This window comes from Pteronotus mesoamericanus, unplaced genomic scaffold, assembly GCF_021234165.1.
Source record: "Pteronotus mesoamericanus isolate MK-2021 breed Mesoamerican mustached bat unplaced genomic scaffold, CSHL_Meso_final contig_164, whole genome shotgun sequence".
Taxonomy (NCBI): domain Eukaryota; kingdom Metazoa; phylum Chordata; class Mammalia; order Chiroptera; family Mormoopidae; genus Pteronotus; species Pteronotus mesoamericanus.
In genome coordinates, this window is record NW_026555065.1 from 24,321,873 (window position 1) to 24,345,536 (window position 23,664).

The 23,664-nt window shown below is 52.9% G+C and overlaps 1 protein-coding gene across 1 annotated transcript; it reads left to right on the forward strand.

Annotated features, from left to right (window-relative positions):
- The first annotated feature begins 1,830 nt into the window (after window positions 1-1,830).
- On the forward strand, window positions 1,831-21,281 carry BMF (Bcl2 modifying factor). Its single transcript, XM_054565595.1, is given in 6 exon segments — window positions 1,831-1,952; window positions 2,315-2,376; window positions 2,379-2,465; window positions 4,617-4,910; window positions 6,373-6,533; window positions 18,719-21,281. Coding segments are annotated over 6 exon segments (828 nt in total). The 3' UTR covers window positions 18,821-21,281.
- Window positions 21,282-23,664: the final 2,383 nt, after the last annotated feature.

Below are 23,664 nucleotides of genomic sequence, written 5' to 3' on the forward strand. Positions count from 1 at the left end.
GTGAACATGATGAGAGCTCCGGAGAACGCTGCACAGAATCTGGGTTTGGTCCCTTCGTCTCCCCACACGTGGCATGAGTGTGCTGTCACCCTGGTGGGTTCTGATACTCCCTCTTGGCCCGGCCTCCTGGTAAAATAACATACCTCCTTTTGGCTGCAGCACCTCTTTTTGGATGTCTGTCAAGTCCTGGGGGGACTGGGCTACTGGCCAACCTTGACTCTCCCCTCTTTCCCTTTTCCCTCATCTCCGTCCTTTTGGAACAGTGTTTTCCTACTCTAGCACCACAGCCTTCAATATGCCTGGTTTGCCCTCTTTTAGGTAACTTTGAGGGAGCTAGGGAAAGAATGGGTGGGAAAAAAAGTTATAAGATGACTTCAGGCTCCTCTGATCTGAGGGTCCCAGTTCCACTTAAACCTGCTTGAGGTTACAACCCAGAGAGAGCAGCTTGGCAGTGAGAGGCCTACCAGTCCCCACTGCCCGGGATCAGGCCCATCATCGATCATCTAGTCTGTTGCAGGGACTGGCTCCCTCTCACTCCTTTCTGGCCTCTTCATCTATCTTTCCTAAAATTCAGGCTTGGCCAAGTCACTCATCTTCTAGAAAATCTTTGCTCGCCTCCCTCTGCCTCCAGAATAAAGTACAGATTCCCCAGCCTGGCAATCTAGGGACACCAACGTACTCTGACTTGAATCTACCTGTCCATGCCCACCCTTCCTAAATCCCAGCGTGCACCCAATGATCCCATCCTCTAACCTGCTCCCAGGACAAATTCCCCAGTTCACTTTATTCTGCTGCCCCTAAGCGTGGGCTGTTTTTTATGGTTTTCGTCTTGAAAAATGTCCTCATCCTTCAAGGTGCAATTTGAAAGCCATCTCCCTGAGGCTTCGGCCAGTCTTTGCATTCTGAATGTTTGTGTCGTGGAAATTAACACATTTCTTTCATACTGCTTTCCATTGTTTTCAGGTCTACCTCTCCCAGGAGATTGTAAGCTTTCTGAGGGCAGACACCAGGTTTTTGGTACCCAGCCCAGTACCTGGCACAGTGCAGGTGCTTAATGAATGTTTGTGGAATAGTCCACAGACTCCCTAACCGATAGTATGCGATTTGCAGGACACCTTGCTCTCCTGGAAGCACCAGCAGCACTTCTGGATAACGCCATAAACAAGATGTGTGTCAACGATCCAAGTAGTCTCTGCGTTCTTGATCTTTCCTCTCGTCAGCCAGATGCTTATTTTGTAAGTGTCCACGCCCAGTCAAGATAGAGGACCTAAGGGTCCCTTTGGATGTGTTTAATCTGAAAGTCACTCAGTAACAGCACTAAACACATGTTCTCAGGATTCCTACAGTTTTGGAGCTGGAGTTTTTCCCTGACTCGCTCGGTAAGTGGGAGGGGGCTTTGCCACCAGGCCAGGATCCACAGGGACCCACACCTGCACCCACTGTACGCTGCCAGTCGCGTCTGAAAGCTCTTTGCTGCCTCCCCTGCCCCTCCCTGTCTGAATGCCGTATTTATTCAGCCCATTCCCCGAGAAAGAAGACAAAAGTCACTTTGGCGCCCCCTCGCTCGCTCCTAATAGAAAGGGCTCAGGGACCCTCCTCCGCTTCCAGAGGCTGTGTTAGGAACGGAATCTGCGAGGACAACTACGCACCAGTTGCGTTTCTGGCGCGGGTCAGAATTTTGCTCGGCCCCTTGCAATATTTCCAAGGGAAGGTTCGTACATTTTTGACCGTCCCTGGCAGCCGCCCAGCCCGGGACTTGGGGCTTCACTCACCATTGGCCAGCCGTCGGCGTGACGCGCTGGAGGCGGGGCCTCATCAGCTGTTTGCGGGATGCCCGGAGCGGGCGTATTTTGGAAACAATACCGCGCGGTGCGGAGTGGCCTCCTTCCGCGCCCGCCCGCCCGCAGCCGCTGCAGCCCCTACTCGCGCCTCCCGCTTCCCGCAACAGCCCGGTGAGCGCCCGGGCGGCCGGGAGCCAGGCGGAGTTGGATCGCACCTCCTCGGGGAAGTGGGGAGAGGAGTCGCGCTGCGCGTGGGGGCCCGGGAAGGGTTGGGCTGCGGGTGTCTGGGGTGACCATGAAGGACTGGGGCGCTGGGATGCGGGAACGGGGTGCAGAATCCACATCTAGGTGCGCTGCTCCACGAGGCATCTTGGGGGTGGCAGCATTTGAGAGTCCAAGGAGTTGGGGCCAGGTGGGCAGGGGAACCTGCAGTGCACTGCTCAGTCCACCTGGTCGCCAGAGAACCGCCCGGCCTCTGGATCTTACTTTGGGGTAGGGCAGAGAGTTGTGGGGCGTCCTGCCTCCTTGCGGAGTCTGAAGGCCCCTCTCCTTAACAGCTGGGCTTTTCCCTCCTTCCCAATTGAGTCTGGGCGCCAAGCCCCCGAGTGCTCGTCACGCTGGACCCTGGCGCGGAGCCCTGGCATCACGACTCGGAGGCTGAGACTCTCTCCTGGAGTCACCCAGGTCTGCTGTGTGTTGTGTGAGTGTGGGAGAGAGAGAGAGAGTGTGTGTGTGTATACACATTCCCAGATTTTAGACCCTGTCGAGGTTCAGAGTGTCTGTCTACCGCCTTCTCCTAGGAGGAGGAGTCTTAAGTTCAGCATCCCTGTTAGAGCCCAAGGCGGCTGGGTTGGCTACAGCGGCTTTAGTTCTCCTTGCTAGGAGTAAAGCCTTCCCTAGCAATGTTCTCAGGAAGTGCTCCTCCTACCAGTATGGACATCACCTCTTCAGGTCTGGGGAGGGGGAGAAGAGAGAGGGTCTGTCTCTCCACTGTATCCCACTTTACACTTGACCATGCCCAACACCCCCCCGGAGGCTTCCACCTTCCTTTTCTGTAGAGAGTGGGAAGGGTCCCCAGGCTGGCAGAGCCACACCCTCTGGCTGTACCTCCCCCACTATCCAGGCCAAGCAGAGGTTGAACTTTAGGGCTTTGCTGAGAGGGGGAGGGGGAGGTAATGGGCTTCAAAGGAAGAACCAAGACAATGAGTCCTGCTTGTGATTGGCTTTGGAGGGCCCCTTCTTAGGTTGGGATTGCCAGCTTGCCAAGAGGAGGTTGAAGGGCAGGAGGGGAGCCCTTGCCAGGTGACTGGCAGGACAGCCTTTGGTCTTTTCAGCAGGAAACTTTGTTTCCTGGTGCTGATAAGCTGGAGTTCTCCCACCCCCGCTTTGGGAAACACTATTCAAAGAACACCAGGTGCCTGTTTTGCCATCCAAGTGGGCATCTCACTCTCCAGGGAAGAAGGCAGAGATAGAACCATAGCTCCAAGACTAGATGGGATGGAGGGGGACTTGAAGCAAGCATCTCAGAGAGACAACTTGGATTTGGGAAAGCCAGGGTTTCTGAATTCAACTGAGATTTCTTTAAGTACTTCACCAACCCACAGACCATTTGGCTTGTTCTTCAAAGCAGTAGGCTGGGAGGCAGAATTCCCAGGGGATCTCTAGTTGAATCTGGCAGTGACAAAAATTGTCCTTCTGTATCCTTAACCATTCAGGTGGTTGTTGCTTCTGGATGCTCCAGGGGCCTATGGGGTTCCTAGTGTGTGTGTAGGGGGCTGGGTTGGGAACTCAAGATGCTAGGTGGCTCCAAGGTCAGACTTCCAAGAGTCATCAGGTGAAGCGAGAGAAACTTCTTTATTACCAAGAAACTCATATCAACAACCTGAGTAGTATAGGCAGTGAGTGAGGTCACAGAGAAAGGGCCAAATTTCACTTCCTCCTGTGAGGCAGGATGTACCAATCTCAGGTTCAGCACTGGCAGGAATGGTAGGCAGTGGGGAAAGATTTGAAGTCATGGAGACTAGTGAGTAGACTGAGCTGGGGGAGTCCGGCTACTTTGCTGGATGCTGAGCCTATGCTCCAGGCCAAGCTGTGGGGGGCAGACAGCTCTCCTGTGCTAAGAGGGCAGCTGCAATGACTAATTTGGGTTTTTCTTCCCTCTCTCTCCCAGGACACACTCTTACCACACCAGGGAGCCTGTTTGTTGTGTTGAGCAAGCTGGGGGTGGAGACTAGAGTAGATGGGCAGCTGGGCGGGGCTTAGCAGGTTTGGAGGGAACCTGGCTGCCCTAGAATTGCTGGCTGGGTTTTGTTTTTATTGCTGAGCCTGGAGCTCAGCTCAGACTTGGTGGTTGGTTACTCCTCAGGGCAGTGAGTGGGAAAGAGAGAGAGTGTTGTGAGCACTGTGTGTACAGCCAGTCACAGCACCCTTCTGCCCTCCCACAGCCACTCACAGAGGCTAGTTTTGTTGACATTTCCCCAGGTACCCTGAGTGCTTGTAGCAGCTGATCATACCCCTGCTATTGCTCAAACTTCATGACTGTGACCAGCTGGGTCAGAAGAAGAGGCTGAGGGGGCGGTTGGCTCTGGGTGGGCTCAGGAAAGAAGTGTGGAGAGTCCCTGAACAGTGAGGCAGTCCACATTTGGGGATGAGTGTCACCCTTGGCAGTACTACATCACCAGAGTTATCAGCCATCAGTACCTGTCCCCACCTCCTGAGATCAGAAGGGAGAAGAGGGAAGAAGGAAGGGGAGGGGAGGACCCCCCTCTAGGACTCCCACTCCAGGGTTGGCCTGGAAGGGGATAGCATCCTGGATGCCTTATTACGCCCTAACAGGGGAGATGGATCCACCTCAGTGTGTGGAGGAGCTGGAGGATGATGTGTTTCAGCCAGAGGATGAGCTGGGGACCCAACCCGGGAGCTTGCCCTCTGCTGACCTGTTTGCCCCGAGCCAGCTGGACTGCCCTCTCAGGCGCCTGCAGCTCTTCCCCCTCACCCCCTGCTGTGGCCCTGGGCTTCGACCCACCAGCCAGGAAGACAAGGCCACCCAGACCCTCAGTCCAGCCTCCCCGAGCCAGGGTGTCATGCTGCCTTGTGGGGTGACCGAGGAACCCCAGCGACTCTTTTATGGTGAGTGCTCATAGCCTCAGGGCTCCTCCCATAGAGACTTGGGGAAAAGAGGGGACTTTCCCTCCCCAAACCTGCCTTTTGCTATTTCCTTCCCCAAAGTGCGCAGCAGGGGCTATTGATTTCCTCAGCTCTCACCTGCTGCCTGTCTGTTTGTCCTTGCTCCTTACCTGTGCTCCTTGGGCACCAAAAAGGGCAAATTGCCCTGCCATTGCTTCTTTTCTTTTGTCCCTTTCTGGAGGGATCCTTGGGTCCATGGTGTCTTGTTGGGTTGGAGAGAGGGTACCTGAGCCTCGGTTTTTACATCCTATGGCCCATAGTGTGGTCCCGCCTTTGTGCCCTGGTAGTGATGTACCTTCCATAAAGTAGCTAATGTTGCTCTGGAGAAGGCTGGGGGTTCTGTGACTCGCTGTTGACACTAAAGGGAAAAACCCAGCTGGTTCTGGGACAGAAGGTTCCTGAAGGCAGAAGGTGGCCCCCAGTTGTCACTTGGGACTTTCTGTGCTTGGCAGGGGAACTGGAAAAAGATGTTGGGACTGCCTGGGCTCAATGCCAGCAGAGGGGCTATATCCAAGGCTCAGTAGGACAAGACCCCTTCATTTGTGGACTTAAATGGTTTGTTTTATGAGCAATATGCCCTCTTCTGGCAAAAGGGCAAGGTTAGACACTGTCTGATTTCTTCTTTTAGCACAATAGCTTATGGAGGGAGGGGAAGGGTCCAGAGGCTATCTTGCTGGGTCTGATGGACAGATTGGGGAGACGCTGCAGCTATTCCCAGAGGGAGCTCACCGGTAGGGTAATTCTGGCACAGCAGTTCTGGCAGCACGAGGGAAAAGGAGGGAGGAGGCAGGCGGGTGCCCCTAGCGGCAGCTCAACCGCCAGCACTCCTAAGTGTGGATCGCGGATCTCCAGGTCTTGCCTGGGACTGCCTGCAGGGAGGAAGTTGGCTATTCTGTGGGTTTGAGGAGTTTTCTCTCCCTAGTTTTTGTTCCATTGTCCAGAGCTTTAAGACCTGAGACCAGCCTTCCTCTGCTACACTAAAAAGTGAAGACACGTTTTGGTTTTCTGTTTCTGTGTGCCTTGCTTTGCTCAGCTCAGGAACTCTGGAGTGCTGCCTCCAGTGCTTTCCCAGAGAAGAACTTCAACCTGCTGCTACATGAATAATAAATTGTGGTCAAGCATAGCTTGGTAAATACGGACAGAAGGCTGGCATGTTCTCGCACACTTACTACCTTTGCAGTGGCACTGCCAGCGAATGGAGAACTGAAGGGAAGGCTGGGACCATTCCCTTGTGTTCTCCCGGCATCAACTTTCATACGCTTAGGCAGCAAGCAAGGCAGGTTGTCCAAATTTGGCAGACTGCCCTGATGAGGCCTCAGCCCCAGGTCTCTGCCAGGAGTGTTAGGCACGGGGAGGAAGGGGCAGTTGTGGAGAATACTGAGATGTGGGCCCTCTGTCTTTGCAGGCAATGCTGGCTACCGGCTCCCTCTCCCCGCCAGTTTCCCTGCAGGCTTGCCCCTTGGTGAGCAGCCCCCTGAAGGACAGTGGCAACATCGAGCAGAGATACAGATTGCCAGAAAGCTTCAGTGTATTGCAGACCAATTTCATCGGCTTCATATGCAGCAAGTAGGCATGGGGCCTTGGGGTGGGGTGGGGGGTCGAGAGTTCATTCTGCCCGGGGCTGGGGGGCTAGGGCCTCCCTCTGCAACTCTGCCTTGCCAGACCTCAAGGATGTGGTCCTGGAGTTTCGGCCTTGACTCTTGTGATTCCTGAGGACTGGGTAGGCCCTACTGGATGAGCACGCCTGCCCTCATCCCTGAGCTCCAAGTTTGTTATCTGCCCGCTCTTGGCTCAGATTCTGTAAGAGTGGTTTGTTGGGAGATGCTGCCATCCCTCTTTCCTGGAAAATGAGATGGCTTTTTGCAGCCTTGCTTGACCAACTCTGTCTTCTTGAGGCCAGGGCTGGGAGATTGTCCCTTGCCTAAGGGGAAGATTTTCAGGGTGCTGCGGTGAAAATGGACAGTTGGGGGTGCCTGGCTGAGGTGCAATGGGAACTGAATAACCAAGGTTGAGGGATGGGCCTGAGTGGGGGAAAGTGGTGGAACCGGTTGTAACCTGACACTTTCCAGCTGGGGAGGCTGCTCCTCATTGTCTCTGTCTGGGAACTGGGGCCTGGGACTCTGGAGAGTGTACCTCAGAGAGTCTCTCCAGACCCGAGGCCGGGCGCTTGGCCGGGTGCTTGGCCGGCAGCCTGGCACCAGCCCCGCCAGGGCGGGGCAGTCCGTGTCAGTCGAGCATGTGGCAGAGTCCGTCAACAAAGGCGGCGGCTGGCAGGCTCGTGCTGGAGGAGCAATCGTGCCACGGGCCGGAGGCTGCCCTGCTCTGCAGCCCTGTCTGGGCGCCCCCCAGGCATTTAACCCTTCCTCTGTGGGCTGACTTTCTGGAGGGCTGCCAAGGCAGGGAGAGGAGCCTGAGGCTGATCTCTGCTTGTACAACCACTGCTGAAGCGGAGGCACTGCACCTGGAAGTGAACACATTCCCTGCCTCTGGGACATTGTCCTTGGCCCGCGAGATTGTGTGCGTGCGTGCGTGTGTGTGTGTGTGTGTGTGTGTGTGAGAGAGAGAGAGAGAGAGAGAGAGAGAGAGAGAGAGAGAGAGAGAGAGTGTGTGTGTGTATCTGTATCTGTCTAGCAATCAGGCCAATAAATAACACCATGATTGGGCAAGACCCTGAGGTTAGATGGGTCACTTCAGGTGACCAGAGGACAGCTGTTGGTAGTAGTTGGTTTGACTTGAGGACCAGGGGAAGAGAAATTGACTTCGAGTCTCCTGAGAAGAGGCCACCAAGAGTTAGATATGGTCAGTGCCTTCTGCCGAGGGGTTCTGAAGGAAACTTGGATCTAGAACTGGCCCTGGTAGGCTCTCCCAGTCCCATAGTGATCAGGAAGGGAGGGTGGCCTTATGCTAGGATAATAAGGCAGCTTGGCCTCCTCTTCTGGCCCCAAACTCCAGTCTCTAGTCTGTCCTTTGATTTTTCTGTGGAAACTTGGCTTAGAGTTTCCCCTTCAGTCCATGTGTGGACTCGCTCTGATTCTTGATTTCTTTCCCTTGGCCTCCTTCCTGCCCATTCACTCTGCCCGGGTTGTTCCTGCGGCTGGGTCCAGCTCCCAGCTCCCAGTCCTGATGCTGGAGCTGATGGAGGCCACCGTGCCTCTGGGTCTCCCAGACTGGTCTAGAGGGCTGTTTGGAAGGCAGCTTTTTAAAATTTCCAACAGACCTCGTCTCTCTCGACAGGTGTTTCCCAGAATATTCCCCCATCGATGGGTGAGCTCCTTGGGGCTTGGGAGCCGGCTGGACAATAGGACTAGACCACAGCCCAGGGCCCTTTCTTCTTGACGCAGTCCTTAACAGGAGGAGGCGACCCTTATCCCAAGGCCTGACCCTGTCCTTTGCTGCTTGGCACCATTTCCCCGAGCCCAGGGCTGCCTCTTTGAGGCATGGTTCAGCCCTGGAGAGGATGCTGTCCTCTCAGCCAGAGCCAGGGCAGCCAGGTAGGAGGGGAGTAGAGCAGGAGAGCTCACTGTGAAAGAGTCTTCCCTGCTCTGCCCCTCACCCCACATTGGCTCCTGAGTTCTCTGTGCTCCTCATCTACCTGCCTACTTCTACCTTGCAGTGTTGGGAGGCTGGCCAGGGAAGCCTTTCTAGCTCAGAGCTGGGTTTCCCAAATTTTCCATGACAAAGAAGCAGGCCTTTTGTCTGTGGAGTCCTCTTGCTTAACACCCCCTCCTACCCACTCAGCCTGTTCACAGACCTTCACCAGGAGCTCACCCTGGGGGAAGGGCTAGGATAATGGCACACACAGGACCTTTTAGCAGCTAGTTTTAAATGAGTCATTTTCTGAACTTAATTATTACATAAACTACAGTCTAATATTTCATATCTAAAAAGTACTGCTGGCACTCCTACATTCTTATCCTTTATCTTCTTTCCCTTTTCCCCTCCCTCATCATTATAGGCAGGGAAACTGAAGCCCTAGTAAGGAAGTGGTTTGGGATTAAGTCTTTAGACTTTGAGTATATAAAATCAGAAACCCCAGGTTTAAACACCAGTTTTCCTGCCTACTAGCCATCAGGAAGTCACTTGACTTTGCAAAGCCTATTTCCTCTTCTGTAAATTTGAGCTAGTACCACAGAACTTTACTGGGAAGTTTAAGTGAGATAATACCTGTGAAAATTCCAGGCACACAGTAGGTGTTCTTTAATGCTTGTTTCCTTTTGTCTCTATAACCCTGACCAGTTCTCACACTTCTCACGCCACCCGTCACGCTCATCCCTGAGCTCCCCTGTACCTGCCATGTCCAGAGAAATCCGTGTCCAAGCTGTTCAGCTATGGACCTTGGCCTTGTACGTTCCCCTCAGAGAATCATGGGCATTCCTCGTCGTTGTAGGCTGAGTTTAGGGAGCCACGAAAGACAACCCAAGAGGTGGTCAAAAGTTGAGGGGGCCTGGGTATCTTCTTTCTCCTTGGATCTGGGATGGTTTCCCAGAGCCAAGCAGTGGCCATTCATCCCTGAGTCTTGTAGGGACCGTGAACTCTGTCTTTTGCCCCTGGTTTGAACCTCAGTTATTCCTTTTCTGTATCAGGGAAACCTTTTCCTTAGGAGATTTGGAGCCGAGGGAGAGGGTATGATGGTGGGGGTGGTGTGTTAGAGGATGGCATTGTGGCAAATCAAGTGCATCAGCGTGACCTGAGGTGGAAAAGATGTCGGTTTACGCTGGCCATAAGCTCTCCCAGCATATTTCTCAAAGAGCATGCAGGTCTAGCCTGGTGGTCAGTTCAGGGTGGCTCCCCTGGACCCACCAGCAAGGAGTCGGATGCTGGTCAGTGTCAGTGAGGTGCTTGCTGTCGGCTCTTTGCGTCTCCGAAGCAACAAGAGAGTTGAATGGAGGCAGAGTGAGTGGAGGTAAAAGCCTTCCCAAACCCAGTCACACACTCTACCTTCCTTTGGTAGGGCCTGGAGTAGAAGGGTCCCCTCTTCGCTCCTCTGTGAGCAGGTGGCCTCTCGTGGTCTGTTGACTGTGACCTCTATTGACCCAGGCTCTGTGAGGGTGCCTCCGTCCAGCTCCTGCAGGGAAGAGGAGGTGCAGGTTTGCTTCCTCCCTGAGCTCATGGCTGCTCTGGTCAGATGAAGTGAGCCCCAGCTTTCCTCCACCCCCCTGCCATCGTCTCCTGCGGCATGGGCCTAAGAATGGGCGTCCCCTCCCCTGGAGAGAGCCTCCTGTCCCAATGGCACTACCTTTAAATTTGTGGGGGTATTTTTGGACAATGTTAAGAAGCCAAGAACCCTCAAAAAAAAGTAGCTGCTGTAGACTGTTGAGTAAAGCTAAAGAAGGGTTGGAATTTTTCATGTTGGAAATGCCTTTTTCACTTGGACAAGGAGTGGCTCCATTCAGAGCAGTGAGATTTGGAAATTCCCTGAACAGTAATTAGACTTTCTGGAAAATGAAATCTGAGAAAATTTCAGCCACTCGGTTGAAACCATCTTTAGTTGCAATATCACAGAAAGGATCCTGGACTTAAGAGTCAGATCCCGGTTCAAATCCCATCTCTGTCACTTACAAGTCCTATATTCATAGGTAAATCATTTCTCTTGAGCCTTGGTTTCTAATATTTACCTTGCAGAGCTGATGTGAAAGCCCTTTAGAAACTGTAAGACATATAACTATTAAGGAATGGGCAGTTTAACACTCTTTGAAATGTGTTAAGAGATGATTTTACCTCTTTTGAGGAAAGCACCTAGAAGGTTTGGAAAAAGAGGGTTTAACAAGTGAAATGACCAACCATTCTGCCTCTAGACTTTTCCAGCCCATCGTTCTGCCCTCGATCCTGAACGGGAACTGATCCACGGGCCAGGCTTCCTGCCTCTGGTCGGTTAGCCCTACAATCCACCCTCAAGAAAGTCTATTCCATTGCTGGTATTTGTCCTGATTAAAAAGTAGCAATTGCTGACAACCAAGAACCAGTTCAGCCCTGAGTGGGTTTTTCTAATGATTCCAGCTGAGTTTTACTTCAGTCCCTAGTTTACTCGTACCCCCACATATATGGACAAATCCTAATTGCTTATAGCTCCTCCATTCCAAGACTGGACATAGAGAGACCAGAATTACTTAAATTTAATGATGATTTGATATACAACATAGCATAAAATTATTCAGGCTGTAGGGGAAAGCAGAATTTAGGATTTCGCTTGGACCTGCCTTTAGAGTTCTTGGGGAGCTCTGTGGGCAGGTGTACCCAAGGTGTGGTTTGCATGGTTTATTAGCTAGCAGCTTCTCTGCCAGCAGCCTGGATCCTTTGTCCAGGGAGCCCCTGACTGCTTCCTGACCCATTAGGATGCTGTCCTTGTTATTAACTGGTTTTCTGGAGCTGAGACTGTGGCTAGTGAGGTTGTTCAGGCTTTAGATGGGACAGCCCTGGGCAGGAGCCCCAGAGATTTGCCTTAAAGTGAGAGGGGCCCCAACAAGCCGCCTCTGTCCCAGGAGTGGGAGGTCCACCTAGGACAGTGCCTGGAAGTGTGAGGCTGGGGGAGGGGCTGTGGAAAGCTGCTGTGCGTGAGAGCCAGTGCAAGGGCTTGGAGGCCCTGTGTTTGCTCTGCGGCTGGCTCTGTTTATATCGCTCACTATATTTAGCTTCTGAGTCATCAGCGTGGCTGACTAGAGGCCGAGTTCCCCACACAACTCTGCACCTGACTACTCTCTCTCTTCTAGGAGAAGGGCTATGTAGTTAGGGACAGTTCACTCCCTCCCCACCAAGGCAAACCATGGGGATGGGAACTGGCTTTTGTTCTCTCCCCCCCTTGGAGGTGGGGGGTGACAAGGGGAGGGATTTGGGGGAGATACTAAAAAAGGAGGACCAAAAAAATGTCTAGTTTGCCTTTTAATCCACATCTGGCAACCAAGAGGGCACTTTCCATCACCAGAATGAGAGCAGTCACTGTGTAATTGTGAGGAGGGGCGTCCGGCCATCTTCCATGCTCAGCTTGCCTTGTCCTGTCCAAGGAACCAGTCCCAGCTGGGGACAAGAACAGCCAACTGCAAAGGCCCCAAGTTGGAAATCAGAGCCTTGGGGTTCCTCCTCCACAGCCTTGTAGACCCACAACAGGTCTGCCACCTCCTCAGTCCCCTCTCTCCCTCGCCTTTGACCAGCGCACACACACCGCAGTTCCTTTTGAGCTCATAAGAGTTTTCCTGATAGTTTGATGGAGCTGTACACAGACTGAGGGAATCTGAAGCACAGAACCATCCCCGGGGAAGTCAGGTACGGGCCGCGCCGAGCAGCTCCTACCTCCAGGCCACGGAAGTGCAGAGCAGGGCTCTGAGGGGCCTGGGTGGTCCACAAGCCTGGCCCTTGTCCCTAGCCAGAAGTGGCTGAAGGCGGTGGCTTCCAGTTACATCAGAGGAAGTCCTCCTGTCTTTGACTGAAAACCCTCTGGCCCCAGGCTGCCCTTTGCCATGGTGGTGGCCTGTGGCTTCAATGTCCTGTTAGCACTGCTGGCTGAGCTGAGAAAGCTCTGGCGAGGAGTAGTATTTCCTTTTCCATGTTGTCATTCTGTTGCTCACTCTGGGTATCTGGGTCAGAAGCACTCTGGGACAGTGGGCCCACTGGGCTCGAGGGACTGCCCCACGGGGTTCCGAATCCCTGGCTCAGCATGGCAGCCTGGAATTCTGAGTCCTGCTGCCCTGGCTGCCGAGGCCTATCTCAGATGGAAAGTCAGGGATTTCCCCAGGACTTGATGAGTCTGCTCAGAAGATAGTGCTCCTGGACAGGCAAGTTGAACAGAATGTGTTGAGGGAAGAACTCGGCAAAGGACGTGGGCCCGGGTGTCACTTGCGCTCACCAGGAGAGGTGAGCTTGCTTAGTGCAGCCACCAGGTCCCCTGCTTTACACAGGTTTTATTCACTGGATCACCACCGCCACCTTGTACTTCTAGATGCCAGTGTTACCGTCTTCTAGGAAAGTGAGATTCAGAGGAGCGAGGTAACATGCCCAGGTTATACTCCAAGTGGCAGAGTTGGAGGCCATACAGATCTGATTGATCCTAAGACCATGGCCTTCCCCCCCACCCCCCCAATCCCGGCTCCTCCGCGAGCACGTGCTGGACCGTGAGAGCGTGGCGGGGGCCTGCTTCCTGGCCTGACCCTGCTCCACCTCCTTCCACACTGACTCTGTGTTCTTGCTTTTCTCCCCTTCAGACTGTAAATTAATTGAGGGCAGAGTTGATATTGCTCATCTTTGTATCCTTCATAACCCTTAGCTCAGTTGGGTGCTTGATAAAAGCTTGCTGAATTGAACAAAAGTATCTTCCCAACTTCTTTCGAGTGGAATTTTCCTGAAGTCTCCCCTATCTCCATTCCTGTTTCTCACCAGCAAGACTCTTTTCCTTTGGCCCTGCCAGGGTGGGGTTAGAGTATGATGGTGGAAAGGGAAAAGGTAGGAAAATGCCATTTTGTGGAGTGCGTGTCTCCCTATAAAGCAGAGTATGTGCGGTTCTGCGTTTTAAAGAAACCGAGCATGGTTTCAGAACATGATCTGAAGTTATAATTTCAGACCAGTTTCAGCTTTATTTCTGTTTGATCTTCAGTTAGTTCTGCCTCTGAAAGGTTTATTTTTTCTGGTCCACAGCATCCTTACTAAATACTTAATGATCTGGAAACAATGTCTTTAAACATACTAGGGAAGCAGTTGAGTTGTGATTCATTTTGAAAAGTTAATGCTCTTTCCATAATGTGAATAAACACACTGTAATATTTTAGTGAAAGAACATAGCTGTGGAGTGAGAAGTCAGGAGGTCTCAATAACCCCCTATCTCAACTAATTTGCCTGGGGTAACTTCTGAGCCTTTGCTTCCCTGTCTGTGACTGATAATACCTGCCCTTCTGTGTCCCAGATCTTTGTGAGGAGCAAACGGGACGATAAGGAAGTACTCTTGTTCGGAGTAGGAGATATAATAAATTGCTATCTGTTTGGTAAATTTTCAGGGTTCTTTTAAAGCAGGGCCACAGCGTAGCCTTGTTTCTTCCTCTAATTCTTTGGGGTGTATTAGTTGTTGCTAGAGCATCTGGTCGCTGGTGACAACTCTCCCCCCCTCCCAGGGTGTGAATTGGATCCGAAGGGGAGGGGCAGGGGGAGATTCTTATCTGGGGAGGGCAGGCAATACTCTTTGTGCTTAAGGGCAGAGGCCACCTGGGATGAAACAGAGTTTGATTTGTGTAATCCAACCATGTCAGACACCACAGCTAGCTTTAAAAAAAAAAAGACCTTTTACTAGTTGGGCCTCTCCCCAAGCAAGAGGCTGATACTATCACATCTAGTACATCTTTAGACCTGGCCAGACATCAGTTGTTCCTGGCTTCAGACAAGTAGGTTATCTTGCAAGGCTAACTTTTCTGTAGTCAGTCCAATGTGTACTTGTTAAGTACCTACTGTGTGTCCCTACAAGTTCCCTGTTATACAGGATAAACGCCTGTTTGGTGAGAGTGCCTTGCACACACTGGGGGTGACTGGAGCACTTGTCACCTGACGCCTGCATCCTCTGACCACAGCAAGAAAGTGGGACTGCGTCAAAGGACAACCCTAGGCCTCTAATGCCTGGTTGTGCTCTCTTAGCTGAAGAGAATATTTTTACCCACCATGTTTGAACCCCTTCCCTTGGGCATTCACCTCAGTTCTTTACCTCCATACCTTGGTCCTACCCTCTAGACTCTGAATTTCAGCACCTCTGAAATTCACCTCTGGTGTAAGCGTAAAGTCCCACCGGCTTCCCAGGTCCTATAGCTTGGCCCCCTAGTCTTGAGAGCACCCTGACTATGCCTTCTGGGAATACCCACTCTTTGCAGGTTCCCGTACCTTGAGGGGTGCCCAAGCCTAGTCTGAGAGAGCTGGGCCTTGTTCCAGGGTTTGCACTCATTGATCTGAGATTAGGTGCTGGGTGCTGTGCCAAGTACCAAGAGTCAGAGGCCAAGCACACTCTTTCCTGGTTCCCTCTTTCTTCTCCCCTTCTCCACACCCTCTTCTGGAAGGATCCATGTTCTCTGGTGTTCTGGTGTCTTTGTATACTTCATCCTGTTGGGTGAATGTTCGTTTCCTTCCTCCGCACTGTTTCTCGCTGGCCTCCCTTCAAGTCCTTTTTCTTCCCTTTCTAGTCAGGCCCTTTTGTTTAATTTTTTAAAAAATATTTTTGTTGTTCCTCAAAATCAGGGTATTCTTTGATTCTCTTGATATGAGGCAGCTTGGTTTCCTTTCAGAACAGGGCCTTGTGGGGCCTGCCCTGTGGCGGGAGGAGGCTGAGTGGGATACGTGTAGCATCCGCTCATGCCCAGAGAAAGGGCTGCTGGGGCTGTAGGCGGCTTCCCTGGCCTGCTCTCGCTGGTCTCACGGCTGCTGCAGCCGCCAGCCTAACTCTGTATGAGGCAGCCTGTTCTCCAGGCCCACCCAGACCCTTCACCAGGCTAACCGGATTCAGTTGTTGGAGCTCTGAGTTGTAATCTTGAAGATAATTGTGGATGACAAACTCCGAATCACCAAACCTTAGGGTTGGAAAGCACCTCAGTGGTTTCCAAATGCCTGTCTGTGGCCTGGCTGCTGTAGTACCACCTGGGCCGGACTTACCTCTGACTTGGCCAAGTCATTACTCTGGTGGGAAAAGGTTGAAAGAGAGTGAAGAAAACACCAAATCAAGACGTGTTTTCTTCTAGGCTATAGGATCATGAATGATTTTATTTTCTCCTCTAATTTCTTGTATTTTCCAATTTTCTGCCGTTAACATGTATTACTTTTATGACTAAAATATACAATAAATGTTACTTCTGATTTAAGAAATATCACCTGGGAGCTTGTTCAATATACAGATTCCTTGGGTGCCTTCCCTGGAGGTTCGGACCCAGCTGGCCTGGGTGAGACCCGGGGACTCTGTATTTACAGCTCTACCGCAGGGGGCTCTGCGACACAGCCAGGCTTGGGAACCTGCCTGTCACCTACAGGGGAAGTGAGGACTCACAGACAGGCTAAAAGGAGACCTCAGACTTCAGCCAAGTCCTCTGATTCCTGGCCCAGAGCCTTCCTTGCCAATTCATGAACCCCGAGGCCTGTCACAGGCAGAGGCACAGAACCCAGACCCTGCCGGAGGGTAGGCTTGCGTGCCGCGCCCCCCGCCCCCGTCCCCCCGCCCCCGTGCCTAGGCCTATATGTGATTTCCAGCAAGGCCTCAGCCCTCCTGGCTGACAGCACTGTCCGGCCCATAGCTGTTTCTGGCTCCCCCAGTGATGGGAGTGAGGGTGTTGCCTTGCCTTATTCCCAGAGACCTCAAGGCTCAGGGCGTTACCCAGGCAGCGCCCTGGTAGGGGAATTTGGGAGAAACTGAGGCATGCAGTGGATGGGATTGGACCAGGCCCCAAATCATAGAATTGTGATCTCCCTTCCCTGGATGTTGTGCTATTTTGAGATGATTTAGAGAAGGAGAGAATAGAGGGTCAGATTTGGTGTAAAGAAAGGTATATGTGGTGGCACTCAGAGACATAATGGGTAAGGACATTGCTCTAGGGTCAAAACTGGTTTGGATTTAGTCCAGCCCCTGGCACTTACCAGCTATGTGACCAAGTTACCCAACTCTTTCATTGATCTCATCTGTGAAGTGGGCATAATGCATATCTCCCTTGTAGGGTTTTTAAGAGCACCAAAGGAGTTTCTTGTACAGAGTATGTAAAGCAGCGCTTCTGATACTGTAGTGTGTCTCAAAGTCGCCTGGAGATCTTGCTACAGGTTCACATTCTGCTTCAGTAGATCTACATTTCTAATAAGCTCTCCTAGATGATGCTGAAGCTGCCAGTCCATGGACCACACTCTGAGAGGGGAAGATGTAAAACACTCAGAACAGCCTTGCATGCTCAGCGTTACTATTATTCTTATGATCATGGCTGTTATTGTTACTTGGCCTGTGCGAACAGGCACCTGAGGAGACTGGGAATTCCAGCAGACTGGCCTCTCCAGGGACCAGTCTTTTTCCTGGAATCTCCTCCTGTTCCACCACATGACCTTTGCACCTGTCCTGGGCAGCAGCTGGGGAGGGGAAGGGGGGGCGCTCTCTGCCCAGCTGCTGCAGGCCTGAGTCTTCAGGTTTGCAGCGGAGTCCATTTTCACGCTGCTTTACTGTAACCAGATTTTGTTAAGCCGGGTGTGTTTCCTCTTTTTACTCATCTTTGTTTACAAAACACGAGGAAGCCATCAGTCTCCCAGCCGCAGTCTGCCAGGCCTCCTCCGTGGCACAGCCCCGTTCCCCTGCCCCTCCCAGCAGCAGCCGTGCCGCCACCTTTCTGGGTTTTCCAGCCTCCCTTCCACAGGGGAAAGAAGAACCCTGTTGCCACAGGCATCGGGTATTCTCTTCTGGCTTGGCAGGGCTCTGAGATCGGCCTGAGCGGACACCCTGCTCTTATCTCTTCGTGGCCTAAGGCAGAGTGAAAGGGAACCCAGCAACCCGTGTGCTTGTCCTGGGCCAGATGTACTTGTGAAGCTCTGGGTGTCAGGAGACCCGGACTCACTTTCCAGTTCTGCCTCTGACTTCCCCTGTCCTCTTCCCGTCTGACTGGGAGTCTCCCGGTGGTGACCAGGGCAGTGGTGGTTAAAGGCAGCCCAAGAGAGGGCTCCAGCCCCATGCCCCGCCCCGCCCCGCCCTGCCCTTGACACAAACGTGCTTGCTGCCTGGGCCCGTGCAAGGTAATCCAAGTCCAGCCTGTGTCGGTTTCTTTCTGCACACTAGGTTTTTATTCCCCTGTCCACTGAGAGCCCTGTGGAGAGGGCCCCAGCCCAGTCCTCCTGCCCTGGCAGACAAAGGGAGAACAAAGACCACTTCTTCCAGCACCCCTCGTCCCCTCCGGGCCTCTTCTGGCCTGAGGGAACCGGTACCTGTGTGGGTGGGGCACCGGCCACAATCCTCTGAGCCACTGACCCCTGACCTTTGCCCCCAGCTTCCCTGCCTGACAGTAGGACCTGGGATAACCTCCAGAGAGTAGTGTGCATTCTTTGTTTTTGTTTTGTTTTCAAGTATGTTCTTGCTTAACGTTTAATTGGCTCCAGTCAGTAGGAAAGAGCTCCAAGAGGGGTTATTTATGGCTTACTGTCAAGAGCAGCTATAAAAAGGGCAGTGCTGAGCTGGAGATGCTGGGAAGGGAGAGAGGGCGGGCGCACAAGTGTGTGTGTGTATGTCTGTCTGTGTGCGTGTTTGCACTGGATGAAATCAGATTTTTGCTGCCTCAGCAGTGTGGTTTAAATTGAAGATTAACCCTTTGACCTTCACAGTGTCAAATCACTTGCAGATGGAGGCTCCCCCCTTTTCCCCCTTGTTCTCTGTGTTACTATGGAGTGGGGGAGGGAGGGGGGCACTTCTCTTTCTTTCTGAAGAAAGTTTGTTGTTCATGCAGCTGAGGTTTGAGGGGCTCAGGAGCCAATCTGATTAAAAGCAGCACTTGGCTAAACTCTGGAAAATCCTGCAAGCAGGGGAAAAAGTTTAATCCTCTTGTGCACCATGCATAAAGAGCTTGGTCTTGTCTTTTTAATGTTAAAACTGCAATTGTTTTCAGAGAACTCAACTATCTGTCTCCCCCTCATCGCCACTTCTCTCGTCCCCCCCACCCCAAGTCTGCTGTACTGATAGGATTAAAGTGCTGCCCCCAGACATGTCGATCTGAATTTTTATTGGAAATGATAAGGCGTCTTCCAAGGCTTCGTTTAGGAGTCATGATTTTTTTTTTCCCTTTCAGCACCAGCAGAACCGAAATCGCGTGTGGTGGCAGATCCTCCTCTTCCTACACAACCTTGCCTTGAATGGAGATGAGAACAGGAACGGGGCAGGTCCCAGGTGAGGCTGGGCTGCCCTCTCCGAATGGGGCACCGCGGGAAGGAGGACATCGGCGAGGACTGACACTGTGTCTTGTGAAGTTGTTTTTTGTTGTTTTTATCTTAAAAAATTTATCTCTATGTGTACATAAGACATACCCAAGTGGGACCTTTCCCCCTGTTCAGGGCCTTGACCAGGAATGGGGGCCTTTGTCAAACACTGTCGAAGTTCAGGCCGATGTGTCTCTGATGGTGGGTCCTCCCAAGGGCTCTGACAAGCAGATTCTTCAGTCAGAAGTTGGCGAAGATGACCGGGTAGTGATGTTCTCTGACGACTGGACTGTAGTTTATCCACAGGAACACAGTTAAGCAATAGGAGACTGGATTGCACTCCTGGTTCCATCCAGCCTGTCTGCCCTCCACCGCGGACGGGGCCGAGATCAGGACAGTCACACTGCTTTGACCCACCAGGGCCCCCGCCAGGGGCTTCCCATCTGAGCGCGGCAACCTCACGAGACCCGCCTGCCTGTATCTGGGTTCCCATGTGGCCCAGCCAGTGCCCACCCCAAGGGCTCAGGGATCCTTGCCCAGCCCCAGGCATCTCCAGCAGACCTCAGGGAGGGTTGGGCTCCTCCAAGGGCCCCTCAAACATGCCACAGAGTGAACCAAACTGCTTCGTAGGCCTCAAATCTGACCTGGTCCCACTTGGAGGCCCCAGGATTGGTCCTGAGGTACAGAACCACTGCCCCCTCTGGCTTTCTGGAACCGTCTGGGTGTCAGCCATGGATGAGTCAATGAGCCAGTCAACGTGCTGTCACCAGAAGCTTGTGCCTTTGTCAGCTCTTCTTTCCAAAGACCCAGAAACAGGCTGCATTCCACCCCCAGGATCAGCACGCTAGGGCGTGAAGGAGCAGGACTGCAGTGGGACTGGGAAACGTGGCCATCCCACCTGTAAGAGTCAGCCCTAGAGGAACCTGGAGCCCTTGGTTTCCTTGGAAACTACATACCTCCTCCTCCTTACCCCCATTCCTTTTTCACACCTAGTATGATGCAGGAAGAAGCCAGCACCGTGACTTTGTCAGCTGAAATACTTCTTTTAGAGCAACAGATAACGGTGAGAGTGCAGAACCGTCAAAACCGGGTACAACATGCCCGTCTTCCTTCAGCCTCCGCCAGGCCAGAAGGACGTGCTCTGGACCTCGGCAGGCCCCCAGCTGCCTCTGAACTTCCCTTCTCTCCTTGCTGTGGTGCTAATGGAGAGAGTTTAAAGCAGCCAGTCTGCCAGCTCTAATAGCAGACACAGGGAATCTGAAAATACAGAGAATCTGGTTAGCAAAACCTAGAAATTAAATGATAATTTTTGCATATGTAAGAAAAGATAACATTGGTGCTAAACAGGGAAGCAGGCCCAAAGAAAAGATGGTTTTCCTGGGCAGAGAAGACCCCGGGCGACCCAAGGAAATTGGAGAAGTCCAGAGTAGACTCTCAGATCTGAACAAGTCCAAACTCCTCTGATTCTACAGAGAGGAGGTCCTCAGTACTGTTGAAGGAAGAAGCATTGATCTTCTGGATGTCGGGCAAGTTGTCCACTGCCCAAGGGCACCTGCAGAGGAAGATACTAGAGGCTAAAATCCAGCCTGTGCTCTGCTCACTAAGTTGTATGCCCTTGTGTAGGGGCTATGTCTGCCCAGAAAAACTGGTACCTTTCCTAATTTGCATGAAGGTGCCACATGGGCTCACGGTGGCCCTGAGGAGAAGGACCTCAAACTGCAAAAGCCTTTGTTTTATTCTACTTAGATGTTCTGGAGGTGTTACCTCTTCTTGGCCAGAATTATATTCTCAGGGTGTGTACCATGGTTTGTCTGCTAAGAAGATGAGTTCTTGCTTACAAGAAGGAACCCAGAGAACAGGCATGAGGACTGGCTCTGGAACGCGCTGACCATTGTGAAATCCAGCCTTCCCTGCGTGTCTCCGTACCACTTACGATGTGCAGAGGACATGTGGTGTTTTCCCCTCTCCCTGACCAAGGCTGTGACAGGCAGGCTGCTGGTATATGCTTGACTGGAACACACAAGAAACCCAGGATTGTTTCTGTCAACCATTTTTAACCCCTCTTGGCAGACTTTCCACCTGAGCTGAGTGAGAGAGCAAATAAATGGTTTATACTTCGGTGCTGAGGCAAAGCCACCCACTTCAGGGACCCCGCCAGGCCCAGGAGGGCCTGTCCTGAGAACTGAGCCCAGAGTTTGACAAGCCCATCTGAGCGCTGAGCCTGGGGCCAGGTGGAAGATGGTCTGACTGCACTGTCTCCATCTTCTGTGAAGCCAAGAACTCACTCACCTATATCCTAAGCAAGCCAGGGCAAATTTAAAACCTCCCCCCTTTCCCTTCCCCTTCCCCTAGAAAACCCAGGAGGTAACTCACAGAAGCAGAATATCCCCAGGAGGGAGAGAGGTTCCTCCTGGCTGGCTGTTTTTAATTGGCCTAGTGATCTGGACCCGGGCCCCTTCCCCCTCTGCCTGGTGAGCTGGTCCGAACATTCCTCAGGTCCAGCCTCAGGAGACTTGTCCCTCCCCCTGGGCCCCCTCTTCTCACCCCCCCACCCCCAGGGACTTGGCTGTCTCCAGTGAGGGGGTGGAGAGTCAGATTTAGAGGGAGGGAGAGTCTGACCTGGGTCCTGACCTGTAACCAGCTGAAGACTTGTGGAGCTTTTGTGGTTTGCTGACGGTTGGGGGTGGGAGAGGGACTGGAAACCAACCTCCCTCCCCATTGTAGAAATGCCCTAGAGGAAGGGAAGCCTGCTATTCAGGGTTAAAACAGCCCTTCCAATTCAGAACCCCTGAGTAGGGGTTTCTGGAAGCCTGTGAACAGGACTGGGGAGGGAACCCCCCAGGCCAGACATCTGACTTCCCCAGCCAGTTGGAGGACTGGGCCTGGGCCCGGCTTTGCCTGCTTCAAAGACTGGGCAGCCGGAGAGCTGTCCCCATGGCCTTCTCTTGCTCAATCTGAGGCAGAAAAAGATCACCTCCCAGTGACCTCCCCAAACCCCTAGGGGAGTAGGTCTGTTTCCAGAGCTTATGTGGCAGGCATGTTCGCAGTGTCTGAGGGGCCCCGCTGTCCTGTCTCACCATCCGCATTAGCCAGGCCCTGGCCAAGGGTGGCTTCTGACTGGGCATGGCAGGGAGGGTGATTGTGATGGCCCATCTAGGGCCTTCATCTGCCTGAAGTCTTCTGGGAAGGAGGCTGTGGACCCCCTTGACTGTCCTAGTCAGCAAGGCGTACGCCGCCCCACGAAAGCTCGTCTTTTGCTGGGACTGGTCGAGGAATGGGGAGGGCGAGCAGAGAGCAGCAGAAGCAGGGAGGCTTAAATTGCCACTGCCCTCAGGGCTTCTGTGAACCAGTGCTGCCGCCCAGGCCAGAGGGAGCTCAGGGCCCCTCTGTGTGTAGGCAGGGGCCCTTGGCAGCCGGCCACCTAGGCCAGAATTGTCCCAGGAAAGGATTAACATCAGCCTGTGAAGCCTCCTGGGGACACTGGGCAGTGAGTGGGCAGGCAGGCCCCTCAGGGCTAGGGAGGACTTAGAGCCGTGAGGGAATGGCAGGGAAAGGCCAGCGCTTCCGGAGATGTGCCTGTGCAGGCGCCTAGGTTCACAGGGCCCCTCTGCACAGGTGGCCAGCACCTCTCCCTGCTCTGTGACCGTCGCCCAGCCGGGACCCACCCCTGGGTCCGTGGGGCTGTCAGGGGAGACCCAGTGAGAATGTAGCATTTTGTCCATCCTGGATCAGCTTCCCTGGGTTCTAGGCACCCTGCCTCTGGGAGAGAGACAGGGAAAGAGGGAGGGGAATGGGGACCCATTGGTTTTTAACCTGTACAGAGTATTTGGCTTTCTGTTCTTCACATGCGTGCGTGTGTGTGTGTGTCTTCCCTTCATCAATTGGTACCGTTTTTAATAAAACCATTTAAAGCAAAGCTGGTCTGTTTCAAGGTGTGGTACAATTGCAAGGGGACCCATTAGGGAATTTGAGACTCCCAACTCGTGTCTCCGCTGCCATCCTGAGATGCCCCTGAGGCTCCCAGCTTGTCGGGACTTCCCTTCCCCTGTTGGAGCAGAGAAGAGCCTTCTGACCACACAATAAGCAGCGCAGCAGAGGCCCCAGGAGGTGGAAAGACACGGGCCTTGAATCTGGACCTAGATTTGGCTCCAGTTCCAGCCTCCACCAGCTGAATGATCTTAGGCAAGTTATGTAACCTCTCGGAGCTGTCAGTTCTCCCATGTATAAAATACAGCTGCGCCCGCCTCGAAAGACTAGAGGGAGCGTGTGCAAAGGACCTGCCCATGCCCTCGTCCGCCCCCACCCCTGTCAAGCTGGAGCATCTTAGGAGGTAGGCTAGTTGTAGGGGGACTTCCTGGCTTGCTTTTCTTTGTGGGTTAACAATGTGTCTGACTCAAGAGGGTAATTTAAAGCTCTTGACAGAGCACTGAAAATCCTTGGGGAAAACCACCCCTGGTCCTGTCAGCAGGAAGCTGAGAGCCAGAGGGCCAACTTGCCTTGCCCGTGCTGGGCCCCATGATTTAGGAAGCTGTTGGCTCTCTGAGGACAAGCTTTAGACTCCAGCGCCCCCGCTCATAGACAGTGAGAGCTTGAAATGACACTGAACTGTCTTGTCTCACCTCTTCATTTTATGGGTGAGTAAACTGAGGCCCAGAAAAGGGCCGCAATTTTCTGTTGGGCCTTTTAAATAGCTGAGTCAGTCTGAGGGGGGCCTACCCCATCCTTCTGGGTTTCCACTTGGAAACTTGCAGTGCAGTTGCCCAGATCTGCAGGGAAGCCAAAACTTGTCTATTTTTAATGCCAAATAACTGCCTCTTCT